Raw genomic sequence first — 15,829 nt, forward strand, 5'->3', positions numbered from 1 at the left:
CAAGCACAGATCATAAAGCCCTTTTTTCAATGAATGGTCATACGTTGAGGACTATCTGTATTAAAGTACAAGGGAAACATCTTTCCTTTTATGAGTGTTTGCCCCCAGCACCTATAACACTCAGAGGAGCTGTGAGGAGTAAAAAGTTTTCTGTACAGGTAATCCTCGATTTATGAACACAAATTGAGCCTAAAATTTCCATTGCTAAGCAAATTTAGCCCCATTTTATGACCTTGCTTGCCACGGTTGTTAAGAGAATCACTGCACTTGTTAAGTTAGTGACACAGTTGTTAAGTGAATCTGGCTTCCCCATTGACTTTGCTTGTCAGAAGGCCGCAAAAGGTGATCACATGATCCCGGGGACACTGCGACTGTCATAAATATGAATCTGTTGCCAAGCATCTGAATTTTGATCATATGACTATAGGAATGCGGTAATGGTCATAAGAGTGAAAAATGGTCATAACTCATTTTTTTAATGCTGTAATTTTGAATGGTCACTAAACCAACTGTTGTAAGTTGAAGAGTACCTGTACTCCACTCCTTGTGACTAAGAGTTGGCAAAATCAGATATGTCTACTATGAAATGATTCATAGTATTGTCAATGATCACTGCAAGTAAGTGGGTGGTTTTGGTGGGGTTTTTTTTTGCACAGCTGTGGATCTCTATTGGCAAGTGAGTCCACTCAGCCAAGGAGAGGTGATTCCCAAGATACAGATGTCAGAGTGAGTGCTAATTAGAAATCCCTTTGTCTCTACCTTGCATTAGAATCTTTCGTAATATTGTTACCTGCCTATATTGGCATAATAAAATAAGAAGAAACAAAATTAATGCTAATGGCAACTCAAGACTAGCAGCCTGTACAATCTTAGACCACACTTTGATTCTAATTATGTCGAGTTCTAGAGTGTTTGGGCAGAGCACATGCATGGTAGAGTATACATTCAAAGAGAAATAGCAATCAAGATATGCCATGCTGGGTGAACACAAGCAGTAAAGAGAGAATCTAAGCTTTGGTGAGGAAAACCCAGCACTGTGCATACAGGCAGGAAAAACCCCTCTGCATTGCTAACAGATAGCAAGGTGAAAAATATATGTGGCTACTGAGAAATGACTTGGTACAATAAGTCAATGTCCTGGTCATTTCACCTGCAAGCTTAGGCTTGCTATAGCTGGCACAATGCAGTGGAGAAGAAGCTCTTTATTTAGACCAAGAAACTCCTCTGCCAATTTAACAGTTCAATTTATGGCAAAGCAATTTTTGTATATATAAATTAAAAAAAAGTTTCACTGTTTAAAACTACACAATTTTCCAAAAAAAGCCTGGTTGCTTATTTATCTATAGACTGAATTCTGCGATTCACAATAGTTCACAAAAGATAAATGCTTTTAAAAGCACAATTGTGTTAAAAATCAGATAATCAAGCCAATTAATTAATTTTTTAAAAAAAACAGAAAATACCGTATAATAACCACAGGCCCCCATCATATTAAAATTCACAAAGAGCTGCAGAAAAGCTGTTTTAATAGCTTTGCAAAAGGATGCAGAGGTCAGTGCTAATGGGTGTGGGGGGATGTGAGCTGTTCAGAGTGAATTGCGCAGAAGCCACGTTCAGGATGGGAAGGAAACCACCAAGTCAAGGCTGTAGAATACTGATAGCTTTGCAGTAAGAGCAAAGGGGTTAGCCCATGGCTACAAAGCAGTGGCTTCTTTGAGGTTGCCTTGTGTCAGAGCTCACCATTATGTAGGGCTCCAAACTGGGAAGGCACCTCTTTCCAGGTTCACTCTCTTAAGTTAAGCATACTACGCAATTCCTCGGAAAGAATCAGTGATGACCTCGCTGACAGTCCATTAAAGCTAGACACAACAGAACAGTAAACCAAGGCATTGCTCCATCCATCCATCCATCCCAATAATGTTAGCACGGAGAGAAAACAAAAGAGAAATTGGCATAAAGTGCTAGACTTAAAGGAGAGTTGTAATGGGTCTCAGAGAGTTTCTAACTCCACACAACAGAAAAATATTAAAACCCTTTTTCCTGTACCTTCCTGAAAAATTTAAAGAATCCAACAATAACTCACGTGCACAAAGAAAGAAAAATGGAAAATGTTGGGGAATGTCAAATGGCAATCTTATGGGTTTCTTTTGGAATGAGGAAATGCTTTTAAGACAAAGTTTACATTCTCAAAATTAGTGGATAATTTTCTAATCACTTGAGCAGAGCTTCTGCCCTAAAACATAGCCTAGGAATAAATTACAGGGTTCATGTGCATTTTCACTGTTACATACAATGTAATGTTAGAACTTGTCTTTAACATTACAATTACATAGTTTTCCTTAAATACCTGCATTAGACTGTTCCAATAAAGATTGGGGAAAAACCAAGAGTCAATTGTTATAAATGAACTAAAGCTGTGATCTTAATTCAGCTATTGAAAACACATTTATAGGCTCAGCTTGTGCAGTAAAACACCTTGCTTCTTAATTTTACAATGTACACAACCTCATCAAGTCACCATTTTGAGGCCCTTGAAAAAAAGAGATCCATCAAACCTAAAATCAGCCCATTCTCAATTATAAGAACCAGCAGCATCTTTTCCCCCAGCCTTATGGGGATTTTCCTCAGACCTTGCTGGAACTGAGCTTCTACAGGTCAAAGAAAGTCTTCTGCTAAGTCCCAGCTCACTCCAATGAACATGAATAGTCAGGTGCTGCAGAAAAAAATCATGCTATTCAACAAAATCAGGGGTCTTCAAACTCGGCCCTTTTATGACTCATGGACTTCAACTCCCAGAATTCCTCAGCCAGGCACACTGGCTGAGGAATTCTGGGAGTTGAAGTCCATGAGTCATAAAAGGGCCAAGTTTGAAGACCCCTGAACAAAATGGTCTGCTAATAACTTGATCAGCATCTTTTTAATTCACTGAAAGCTAAGTTTTTTCTCCAATCTGAATCATTAGATACATCTGTTCTTCTAAACTGCTGGCATATATGCGCAGTAGTGTTGGTTGCAAAGGACTAATTTAACTAACCCTCAGGAAATTGCTTAGTAACTTACAAGTTAGCCAATAAATTAGATGAGCTACACATTTAAAAGGCTGCATTGATAAACAGCCATTATGTTCAAAAGAGCACAATAAGTGAAGGCTTTTTTTTCCTATCGTGAACATATAATCATATTTTACAGCAGACCAGGGAGTGCGAGACATTTACTAGGTGAAGTGTGCAGGGAAGAACATTTAAAAAGCAACAATCCATTGATTGATACATTGATTGTGATAGCTTTGGGATTGCTGTTTAACACATATACACAAATCCAGAAATGTTTGACCTTTGTAAGTTGCGAGAATTTTAAAATACCTAATTTTCATACTTGAGTTGCACTCGGAATTAGCCTTTTTACAGCCCTTCGAGCACAGTAACAATATCTTAAATGATCGACTGAAAATGTATTTGTTGACAAATCAAGTGTCTTCCCATGTTTTCCCTCTGTGCCAACAAAACAATGACTATTGCACTTGCTCATTTACAACGTGTCCCTCGACTACCAGTTCATCTGGATGCATTGTGTGCTTAGTCAAAATTACATCACTCAATGTGCATCTAAAGAAAAGAGAAACCTGCCCCAAATTTGGTTTCACCAAATCCACATGCTCTCCCTCCCACAACCTCCTTAGTGCCCAAAGGCCAAGGTGGAACAGGCAGGAGAGCTGTGGTATCCAAGACATGCTGTGGCATGCAACTCTACAGCTGCCAACTGAAAGTCTCCTTTTTGAAGTATAGAAACTCCTAGTTCCTCCTACAGAAAAAGAAGAAATGAGGTGCTTTCATTCTCACAAGAGCCCCTCAAATCTTTAAAGCCCAGCAATGTTCACAAGAACAAGGGTATGCTACTACTATTTTTTTATATAGACCTCCCACCCAATGCTGCCCTATATACCTTTGTAGAACTGCCAGGGCTACCTCCAACTTCAGACATCTAACTCATGAGCAGGAACCCATGGTGTATTTCTATTCTACTGGAGCTAAGAATTGGCAGACGTCTTGACCACAGAAACGTACCAGGTCACTTTGGGGGGAAAAAAAGATCCCTTAGCCTCCTAAATTGAACAGATAGACCAAGTTTCCATATTATATTCAGTCAAACTGACACTAGGACAAGGTCCCTCAATGATTTGGCTCAGCCACCCAAATGAGCTGGGAACACCCCACCATATATGCTCACCACTCTCCATCCTGAGAACCATACTGCCAGCAGCAGAGACAGTCTATAGAAAAACGACTGGTGTTCAATCCAAGGAGGGTCGGCCCGGCAACTCGACTGGGTTGATACCTGCAACTGACTAGCTGCCTGTCTTTTGCTTCCTGGAATGAGTCAAATCTTGTTCTAGCTAGTGGGTGGCTCTTGCTTAGGACGGAATAGCGTCATTGCCTTTCTGCCTGCAACGGAGATAACCAGTAACGCCCTGTTCCTGTGCTGATCCCTCAAGCTTCAGAGAACCATTAACCCCTCATGCTCTGGCGGTCAGACAGAAACTTTAGCCTGCTAGATGGAAGTGTAAAAGATCACACTAAAGGAGGTTCTCAGGAGCATATACATCCTATATGCAAACAGATCTTGTTGCAAAAGTCTGAGGTCCCTCAGGTTATATTTTTATGCGTGTAAACAATAAACTAAGAGCCAATGGTGTATAGGGGTTGGAGTGTTGGAATTAGGAATGAAAGAAGCCAGGTTCAAACTATGGTCAACTTTGAAGCTCAGTGAGTGACTCTGTATGTCTGAAGGTTATTTTCAAAACAACCCTGTGAAATTATTAAAATGGTCTACCTTCTGTTAAGGAGAGAGAGAAAGGGAGGGAGGGAAGGTGGAAGAGAGATGTTACATCATTCCACTGTGTATGAGGAATTACATGACTTTTACCATCTTAAAGCAGTTGCTTAGTCAGCTATAGAATGGTGTATTTTTCAAAAATGAGTTCATGCCTACCATAGAACATTTGCTAAAACAAATGCAGCTGGATGTTCTAAAGGAATTATTGAATTGCTGGGGGTAATTGGCTAAAAATATCAAATCTGAGATGCAAAAGTGTGGATAGCCACTAGAGGGCAGCAGCAGAGAGAGTCATCTGCATCTGTATACTTAATATCTTTCTGGCTATCTAGATTTCTGCAATCCAGATCTGGGAACCTTAAGTCTGCTTTATTTCTGCTTTAATATATATATTTATTTAATATATATATTTAATATATATTTCTGCTTTAATGAAGCAATGAAGCAATGGTTTCTCATTACTGAAGACCTTTGCAAACACATCACTTTGGAGAACAAGAAACAGTTAATCCCATGTTTCACTTTATTTTTCTCTGCCTAGTATTTCCATGAACTGAGAAAGAGCAAGACGGACAATGGTAAAGAAAGACTGCTCTCTAATGTGAGAAGTAGAAAAAAGCACCTCAGTCATCCATTCTAATGGACTGAGGGTTTTGGGTTAAGGTTTTAATTTTTAATTATTTTGGGTCTATTTAATTTTATTTTAACCTGTATATATTTTACTGTTTTAATTTGCCCTGTAAACCGCCCTGAGTCCCTCGGGAAAAGGGCGGTATATAAATCTAAATAAATAAATAAATAAATAAATAAATAAATAAATAAATAAATAAATAAATAAATATTCTTTGTTTTCCCTCTTTACGTCTTTCAACTTCATGCCTTTAGGTATTTGTTTCATCTCAAGATGGAAGGATGGGACTTCTGCAGGATCAAGAAGTCATGAGGACTCCGCTTACTAGGAAGAAGCTCCTGAAATGACCAAAACCAAAAGAATTGGTTTCCTATAACTTTAAAACCTCTGTAGAAAAAGAATACCAACAAGTGCACTTTTTCTTATCATGAGCTGGCACAAGGTGCAGCTAAGGGATGGCCATTTTGTTTTATTAGTAGCCATACATAGCAGATTTATAACATCTTAGGGTTTGGTTTTGTTTTTAAGGAGGACAATCCTGTCTTACATCATTTAAGGCTGAGCCAAAAGTTGAAAAGTTGGGTCTGTACTGCCCTCTTCTGATTGGAGAAAGATATTGGCTTTAACACAGAAAATCAGGGGAGGAGGCCGCAGGGGGGGAAAAATCACTTTTTGAACAGACTTTTACACTGGTACAATTCATCTTCCTGTCATCACTCCAATCTCAGCTTATTATATGCAGACCATAAAAGGAACCACACACATTGATGTGTCTGTAACTATTTGTACAAGGCAGTCACTCTTTCTTCCTGCCCCCAACAACAGGACTTCTAGGAAGAGATGCTCAATCTATAATTGCTCCACAACTCTTGCTAATCTAACACTTATTTTTTCTGTATCCATTGCAGCCTAGTAGCTGCATGACAAAAAATGTCCTTAAACAGGAAAATGTGTGTGTTTCAATGCTGTTCCACACCTTCCTCATATATGCATGAATTGGTTCTGTTAAACTTATCTCTTTTTTCCCTTCTTTGAATGCATTCAAGCCCTTATTAGATGAGGCTGTAGGAAATCCACCTCCCAAAACTATGCAGCAATTTTACCACTGATCAAATTGTGTTAAGAAAATAATTGGCTGATCTTCAGCTATTCAAGTGCTGCTCCTAAGAAGAACAAGAAATGCAACAGAAGTTAATAAATAAGCTTTTAATGCAGCCAAGCGTTAAGGACATAACACAAATTTGCCTCTGGTCTTACCATTTCTGAAGCTAAGCTGATGTCTGGGGTAGATAGACGGAAAATACCCCAAATCAGTGTTATCTAAAATGCCCTTAAGCAGGAAATCCATTTGGATAATAAGTCAACTTTGAAAAATGGGGCAATCTGTTTTAATTTAACAAAGACTCCCTTCTGGTTTAAATAATGCCAAACATATGCTAGGGATACTACTTGCAGATCTTGCCAGGCAATGCAGAACTTCCTGCCCTCGGCTGCTGATGCCACCACATCCTGTTTTCCTGATGGCAAATACCTATTGCTTTAGCATCAGAGTAAGAAACACTAACAGTGACAGAGAAAGGTCCCCACTTCAAGCCTGCAAGTCTTGCTTCTCAATCTTGAAGCTAAAATGAAGCCTACATTATAAATTCACTCTGTTCATTCATACCTGAAATTGAACCCCAGCCACGCACTGTTTGGGATTTATTTGGAGTGGAGGCCAGGTTTCCATGGACACCTCCTGGCTCCCATTCACCCCCCCTTTTTTCCCCCAAAGCAGATCCTCTTCTGCTGACTTTTACAGTTGGATCTAACAGCCACCTGGAAAACAGCTGTCCCTAGCATCTGTGAGAGCAGAAAGAATCACGCAGCCTGCCTCTCTTCTCTGAGAAGCGCAGGTTTTTGTTCAAGCCACTGGGTTTCATAGGATATCATCATCTCCCAATTTGACACAATACTGCATGCAGACCTACAAATTTTCACTGTGTTACTACTAGGCTGTATTGGAGATAGATATAAGACAGACAGACAGACATTCAGAAACAAGATACTTGGGGTTCACAGAATATTTTTGAAGGAGACAAACTAGGTGCCTTCTGGGCAGTTTAAACTGTAACTGACATTATAATTTATCTTTCATTATTATAATGAGATTCAGGGGAATTGTAGTCCCAAGCATCAGAAAAGCACCAGGTTAATTCCAGGGGAAAATTATGTGAAGAGGAAACAGCTAGGCCTCAGATTCTGTGGGTTTTGCTTCACTTGCAGATAACTTGCAGATAACCAATTTCTCTGCCAGCTAGGATGTGCATTTAACTTGGCTGCCTCTTTAAATGACTTTCTAAACAATCAAGTGTTAATTTTAGTAAAATAAAGAAAGAGTCAATCAGGTCTGAAACTTGCTGCACTAATTAAAAAAACAAATTAGTTTACTAGTAGAATAAAACAATATAATTAACTTTTAAGAATAATAATGAGGTAGTCATGGTAGAAAAGTTTTTATAAACACTTTACTCCACACTTATTCTGTCTTCCCCCCCTAAAATAGTGATCATTCTATATTAGATGGAAATTAAAATAATGATCTTTACATTTTTGATGGCTGTTCTTCTTCATGTTTGGAGATGCTGTCAACAGCACCAGGCATGAACTTTTTGAAAATAATTTTCACTGATCAAATCAGGGGTCTTCAAACTCGGCCCTTTTATGACTCATGGACTTCAACTCCCAGAATTCCTCAGCCAGCATGCCTGGCTGAGAAATTCTGGGAGTTGAAGTCCATGAGTCATAAAAGGGCCGAGTTTGAAGACCTCTGGATCAAATAATAGCCATCTACTATGTTATCCCTCCGTAAAACTGAATAAATACTGGTAGTTCTTAACAACCACCATTCAGCCCAAAATTTCGGTTGGTAAGCAAGACAGTTGTTAGGTGAGTTTTGCCCCATTTTATGACATTGCTTGCCAGTTGTTAAGTGAATCACTGCAGTTGTTAATAACATGGTTGTTAAGTGAATCCGACATCCTGATTGACTTTGCTTATTAGAAGATTGCAAAAGGTGATCACATGACCCTGGAACACTGCAACCATCATAAATACGCGCCAGCTCCCAAGTGGACGAATTTTGATCACGTAACCATGGGGATGCTGCAACAGTTGTAACTGTGAAAAACTCTTATGAGTCATTTTTTTCACTGCTGTTGTAACTCTGAGTGGTCACTAAAAGAATAGTTGTAAGTCAAAGTGTACCTATATCATCCCTAGTGATAGTGCGGTTCTTTTTTAAAACTACTTTCTTGTTGTGTAAGAAAGTAGTTTGTGATTTTGGGGATGGCTGTGGTTGAGGTAGACTGATCTACTGTTCATCTGAAAGTGAGAAGCATTTCAGGCACAGAGAAAGATTTTCTACTATTGGAGTGTCAAGCTATCTGGTTTTCTCACAAAATCCCTAGTGCTGTTACTGTGTTCCCTGCCTTCTAATATAAAATGTTATGAGGCAGGGGTGGTGCAAAGCTGAATGAAAATGTTGCATATTCGTATTTCTTGAATAATGTCATGGTCAAGGAATTAAGGAGTCCACAAAGCAGACAGCTAGATACTTTTGTATTGCAATGATTCTAGAAAACATCAGTAAGTGAAGATCTGTCCAATGGCAATTCTCCATGGTGGGACAAGACACATTATAGATCAGGGTCCCCAACCCCCAGTCTGCGGACCAGTAGTAGTCCATGACCTGTTGGGAATTGGTCTGTGCAAGTGGCAGGCAAACAAGCAAAGCTTCATCTGCTCATGTGCGGGATCTAGGTTGCACGCGCAAAGCCATCTCCTCCATCTCCCTGTGGAAGACAATTTTTCTACCAAAGCCAGTCCCTGGACCCCAGGAAGCTTGGGGACCACTGTTATAGATGATGTCATAATCCAAAAGAAAATGTGAAAACATCTCCCGACCCCACCCCATACTTGTAATCTAGGCAAGGTCACCAGACTTTGACATCAGTTGATTCATTTGCTGTTTTAAATATATATTTTTATTTTATTTCAAACTGTCTGCCCCAGACTTCATTAGTGAGGATCCAAATTGCCCTAAAAAAGAGCAATATTTAAATATAATTATTTTCACACTTTATACCCCTCCATTCCAAATTGGTTGATAAAACCTGTGATTACTCAGTTGTACATCTTCTTGTTCAGGAAGGTCAAGCAAAATATCCTAGCCACAAACTTCCACTAATAGCCATCCTGCTCAACACCAAGATGATCCATTATTGGGAAGATATAGTTAGTAATCAAACCTACTATTAGATTTAATAAACGTAATTATTTCCAAAGTTACCTGGTTTCTGTCTCCTTGCACAAAGATTCTTTTATGATCGAAAGCACAAATTATTTCTATCCCACTGTAATCGAAACCGAAGTCAGCTTTCCTTCCACCTAATCACTGAAAGTTAGACTGGTTTCTGAACCAAGAAATCAATGAAACAGTTCAGCAGGCAACTGAATTAACTTTGAGTGCCCAAGCTCCAAGCAAAAAGGTTACCTTTAAAACGAACATCATTACATGAACATTAGCGTAATGATTCTTGTAAAAGAAAAGCTACAATAAACAAATTGAAGCTAAAACAGAGCGTTCAGACTTGATGGTAAACAGAGGGATCCCAACGAACAACTCTATCTGTGACAGAGGAGTGGTCTCTGCATCCACCCTTTCTTCTGCTTCCCTCTTATCATAAATGTCAGCAAAATATTCTACAGCAGAAAAAGTTAAAAACACCTACCTGACTTGGCGGCCACCAAGATGGAAGGGCAGAGGAAGGCTTGGAAACTGGAAGTACAGAGCTCGCTGACTGTGCCCATAGTGGCAGCATAAGATTATCTTCCCCCCCCCGCCAACCCCCGCCACCAAGATTGGGTGGGAAAAGCTGCCCTTGGACGGCCAGCAACAACCTAGCAAGTCAGAGTTAGCAAAAAGACCGAAGTAGAGAGCACAGGTTAGAACTTAGGGAAGTCCAGCTTCATAGCATCAAACGTTCAGCTGCACCTGCCACACCAACAGGGCCCAGGAAGAGAGAGAAACACAGAGCAAGGAATCCCCAGTCTGGCTGGAGAAGAAGGAACAGCAGAGGCTCCCACGCACTGAGCCTAGCCAATCCCATCTCCCTGTCAGAAAACTATTCCCCGTACTGCAGTGTGCAACTGACAACACACACAAAACCACTTGGAGGGCAGTTCAGTTTTGAATTTTATTTATTTTTTCCAGATGCCCCTTCTGCTGGCTCCACCTCAGCCACTCCCTCGAACTGGTCTGGGGAGGTTTGGGCAGAGAGTATTTTTAGGTTGGTTTTATCCAGCTTCATCATTTGAGTTTTAAGCATCTAGCAAGCTGAGCTGTTGCATAGCAACTGTCACTGCGTAAAGAAAAGGTGCATGAAAATATAGTGTACATGGACACCAAAGATTGGCAAATACATATGTGTAGATGTAAAGTGCAACATAGCAACTGGGTAGGAGTTGTAAAGCAAGGAAACCGGCAGAATTTTTGCCTCTATCCCTGCAATACTATAAAGAAAAGACTCAGGAATAATTCCATGCGGTTATTTCTGATAGTTCAAATCTTTGTCAGGAAGCAAAATCCTTTTCCAAACAAGTTGGCTAAATATTATTCTAACTGTACAAGTTTCAGAATATATAAACTGCAGTTACATACTATACTGAAGACCAAACAACTATGGATGTTTTTTCACTTCTTTTCTGAAAAGATCATTAATCTTCATGAAGAGAGCAATGCCAGCTAAGAAACTGGACAAACTGGCTAGTACTTCCTTTGACACAGCTTTTATTTGGCTGAGAAGCATAGCAGGCCTGATGGTTACATTTGTCCCTAGCTTCAGCTTCTTCTATATGCCAATGACTGCTCTTAAAAAGATAGGTTCCTATAAACAAGAAACCAACTTCTGGCAAAATGAGTCATGCAAAATATGTAAAATAGACATAAACCCATGTATTGAGCATCAGCAGGAGAATGATTGAGGTCCTGTACAGAACCAACCTACATCCTATAGATGCTGTGGGTTTGGCCATATGGGATGGTGGTCATTTTAGCCATCATCTTCACTATACAACATGACTCGGGTGGATTATCGGCAGGAAGGACGAGGGAGACGCGTCTTCGTTTAACAGGTTTATTTAGTCAGCCCGGACAAGAAAGAACAGAGAAACATGCCTTATATAGGTAGCTGTCAAACAGGACAGCAAATCAGCTGTGGGCGCTTTTTCCCGCCAAGGAACAGGGCCAATGGGTCAGCTGGTAGGTCAGAATCTCCCCAGTGATAGCGCGAGCGCGTTAGCTGGGGAGGGAATCCCGTCAGCTGGTTTTGGCGGGCGGGCGGTGCTTTGACAGCTAGCCGCCGGTACTGCGCATGCGTCAGTTTTGACAGCTCGCGGCTGCCGCTGTGGGCTAGCCGCGGTTTTGACAGTTCGTGACTTAATGAGCATGCGCGGCGTTTGACAGCTGTCAAACGGCCGCGGGTACTTGTAGGCCGCGGGAGCGACTGCGCATGTGTTACTTTTGACAGCTGTCAGTGCGGCCGCGTAATGCGGCCTATGACAGCTGTCATTATAGTTTGAAATATGTTGCACCCCTTTCCCCCCCCCCTTGAACTGAACAAGTAACTTGAATTAACTTCTAACTGGTGTTGGAACTTGTTGGCGAACTTCCGGCCCATTCAAAATCCGACAAGTATGCTGGCGGCCTCTTCTGTCGAGTGGATCTGCGAGGTGAAGGTTTTTCTACTGTTGCGGGGGCTTCCTCGGGGGTGATAGGTGGGAGATCGGCAGGAGCAGGGATATCTTCTGGGTGAATGGTGCTGGGGGTTGCGGGGGTTTCCGCCGCTGTTTCTGGCGTGGAGGTGTTGGGGGTGACCTGGGTCGGAGCTGATCTGCATGTCTCCGTAGTGTGAGTCCCCCGCCAACGTTAATGGTGTAAGACAAGGGGCTGGTTTGTTCGATAACTACCCCTTGGGTCCATTTATCCCTTCCCCCATAATTTCGGGCCCAGACATTTTGTCCCTGCGTGAATGTTTTGCGTGGCAGGCTGTTTGTGTTTTCTGCCGCTGGCCTGTCTGGGTGCAGTCTGTCAAGGCGGGTTACCAGCCGGCGACCCCATCTTAGTTCTGCTGGAGATTTCCCGGTGGTGGAGATGGGGGTGGTGTGGTGTGCGAGGAGGAAGCGGGCGAGGCGACGGTGCCAGTTTCCGACAACCAATCTGCGCAGAGAGTCTTTAGTGGTCTTCACCATGACCTCTGCGAGGCCATTACTGGACGGGTGGAACGGGGCCGATGTTGCGTGCCTAATACAGTTCCTCCTCGTGAAGATCTGGAAGTCACGGGAGGTAAATTGAGGTCCATTGTCAGTAATTATTACGTCTGGAAGACCATGGGTTGCAAAAACTCCCCTTAAAGCTTGAATGGTGGCACTTGAGGTAGTGCTTGAAACCGGGAGAACCTCCAGCCATTTAGAGTAGCTATCTACAATAATCAAAAAGGTTTGGCCCTGGAATGGTCCGGCAAAATCGAGGTGTATGCGGGACCAGGGGTTAGATGTGATCTCCCACTTGTGAACTGGGGCGTGGGGTGGGGCGGGTCTGGTTTGCTGGCAGAGATAGCAGCCGGCTACGTGCTGCTCAATGTCCTTGTCTAAGGATGGCCACCAAACATAACTGCGTGCCAGAGCCTTCATTTTAGAGATGCCCGGGTGGCCCTCATGGAGTGTTTGTAGAACCTTGGTTCTGTGGCATGATGGGACTATCACTCTGCATCCCCAGAGGATGCAGCCTAAGTGGGTGGAAAGCTCGTGGCGTTTCGTAAAATATGGTTGGATGAGGGGGCAGGGGCAGGATGATTGCCATCCTGATGTGACCCATGAGAGTACCCTGCTGAGGGTGGGGTCCCTGCTTGTGGCGTGTGCGATGTCATTTGCTGTCACTGGGCATTCTGACAGTTCTTGTATGGCCAGGACATGGCCGGCTGGGGATGGGTCAGGGTCTATTTGAGGCAGTGGGAGCCTGCTGAGGCCGTCAGCGTGGGACATTTCCTTTCCGGGTTTGTAGACTAATTGATAGGAATAAGCGGATAGAAATGTAGTCCAGCGAAGCATTCGCGGGGACAAAATTTGCGGGGTTTGGCGGTCCCATGTGAATATACCTAGGAGGGGTTTGTGATCTGTATAGATTGTAAAAGGTCTGCCATAAAGGTAATCGTGGAATTTTTTAATTCCAGCTACTATGGCCAGGGCTTCTTTATCTATTTGCGCATAGTTGCGCTCGGGTTTTGAAAGGGTCCTAGAGTAATATGCAATTGGGGCTTGCGAGCCATCGTTAAGGGAGTGGCTGAGGACTGCCCCAATGCCATAAGGTGAGGCATCACAGGCGATGCATAAGGGTTTAGTTTCGTTGTAATGCGATATGGTTGTATCGCTAGAGAGTAATTGTTTCAGCTGTTTAAAGCTGTCATTTTGAACTGAGGTCCACTGCCAGGGGGCTCCTTTATCTAAAAGCCTATGGAGTGGCTCCGCTATGGTGGCTTTTCCGGGCAAAAAGGAGTGGTAAAAGTTTAGGAGCCCTAGGAATGCCTGGAGCTCCATTTTATTTTTGGGGGGGGGGTGCGGCTTGGATTGCTTGAATTTTGGCATTGGTGGGGTGAATGCCTTTGCTGTCTATTCTGTACCCTAGAAAATCTGTGGAGGGAACTCCTATTAAGCATTTTTCCCGTTTTAGTTTTAACCCAGCTGCCCTGAACCTTGTAAGGACTTCGTGGTGTCTGGTTGCTAGTGAGTGGGTGGAGTCGCCCGTGATGAGAACGTCATCAAAATACGGGCAGACTCCGAGGATGCCTTTGAGGGTTCGTTCCATGACTTCCTGGAATATTCCAGGTGCCACAGAGATGCCGAATTGGAGGCGGTTCACTTTGAACGCCCCCCTGTGCGTCACTATGGTTTGGGCATCTGCTGTTTCCCTGGTTACTGGGAGTTGGAGGAAGGCATGTGCTAAGTCCAATTTGGCAAAAATAGAGCCGGAGCCTATTTCTGAGAGGACATCCCTTACTGATGGGACTGGGTATGCATGGGGATTGAGTGCGCGGTTCAGGGTCGCTTTATAGTCCGCGCATATTCTCACGTCCCCATTGGGTTTGACAGGTGTCACGATGGGGGTTTCCCAAGTTCCGCTGTCAGTGGGTTCTATGACTCCTAATTTGAGTAAGCGGTCTAGCTCCCTGTCTATTTTTTGTTTTAGGGCGAAAGGGACTTTTCTAGCTTTTATCCTAATTGGTCCTATCTCCGGTTTGAACTTGAGGTCGATGGGGGCTCCGTTGTATTTTCCCAACGAGCCATCAAAAACATCTGCAAAATTTTTGCAGATATTTTCTAGGGAATTGGTGTGAATACGGTTTGTCCCTTCGAGGCGAATGCCTAATGCCTCGAACCAGTCTAATCCGATTAGGTTGGTTCTGGGTTGTTTTGTTATTTGGGCTGTTAAGTGTCCTGAGAATTTTTTAAAGTTGACCTTCAGGGTGGCCTGTCCTTTTAAATCTATTTGTGCCCCTTGAAAATCTGCCAGCATAACCTTGGAGGGTTGGATGGGGATGCGGTGATTGGTTTTGCTAGCTATTTTCTGGAGGGTGTCCCCTGACAGGATGGAAACGGAGGATCCTGAGTCGACCTCCATTTCACAGGGGATTCCCTGGATTTTGACCCATGCTCTCACTTTGGCTCGGGGGATGTTGTTCGCGGGTGATTTAGTTAGGGAAAATACGGACCCTACAACTCCCATGGGAGGGCGGGGAGGGGCAGTCCTACCTGCGGGGATCTCGTCAAGATCGTGGAGGGTCTCCCGGTTTAGGCTGCGACAAGCTGATCGGATGTGGCCGGTCTTGCCACAGCCGTGGCACTTCGCGTTCCTAAACCTGCAGGTAGCTCTAGCATGGCTTCCGCCACAGCTTGCACACTTCGCCCTGGTGTTGGTCTGCATTTTCTTCGTGTTGGGGGCCGTCTGTTGGTCTTGGTTGCGGTTCTTTTCCCGGCCGGCGACCATCCGGTTGAAGCGGGAGAGGATTGCATCGACCCCGGATTCGGGCTCCGGCGGCCCTTGGTCGAGCTCCCTGGCCTGATGGACGGAGGTGCCTGAGTTTTCGCCAAACGTCTCGGTTTCGTCGCGATGGCTGTCCTCGTACGCCATTATCTCCAGCGTGAGCTCTGCGAGGTCCATTGTGGGCCTTGCCACAAGCTTCCTCTGCAGACGCACGTTCTGGAGACCGGCGATAACTTGATCGCGAATTCGGTCCTCCAGGTCGGGGAAATGGCACTTGCGGGCGGCGT

General features: G+C 43.2%; 1 protein-coding gene across 2 annotated transcripts in view; it reads right to left on the minus strand.

The window, feature by feature from the left end:
* CYTH1 (cytohesin 1) overlaps positions 1–15,829 on the minus strand; it is a 77,630-nt gene that overhangs the window by 39,120 nt on the left and 22,681 nt on the right. The window contains exon 1 of one of the 2 annotated variants that reach the window (XM_083353016.1): positions 4,228–4,380. The exons of the other annotated variant lie outside the window; for it this stretch is intronic. Within the exon in view, the coding sequence (XP_083209142.1) occupies positions 4,228–4,249 (22 nt within the window). The 5' untranslated portion in view covers positions 4,250–4,380. Of the gene's footprint in view, positions 1–4,227; positions 4,381–15,829 lie in introns of those variants that run through there. 2 annotated transcript variants of the gene reach the window in all.

Source organism: Vipera ursinii (genome assembly GCF_947247035.1).
Source record: "Vipera ursinii genome assembly, chromosome: 2".
Classification (NCBI taxonomy): Eukaryota; Metazoa; Chordata; class Lepidosauria; order Squamata; family Viperidae; genus Vipera; species Vipera ursinii.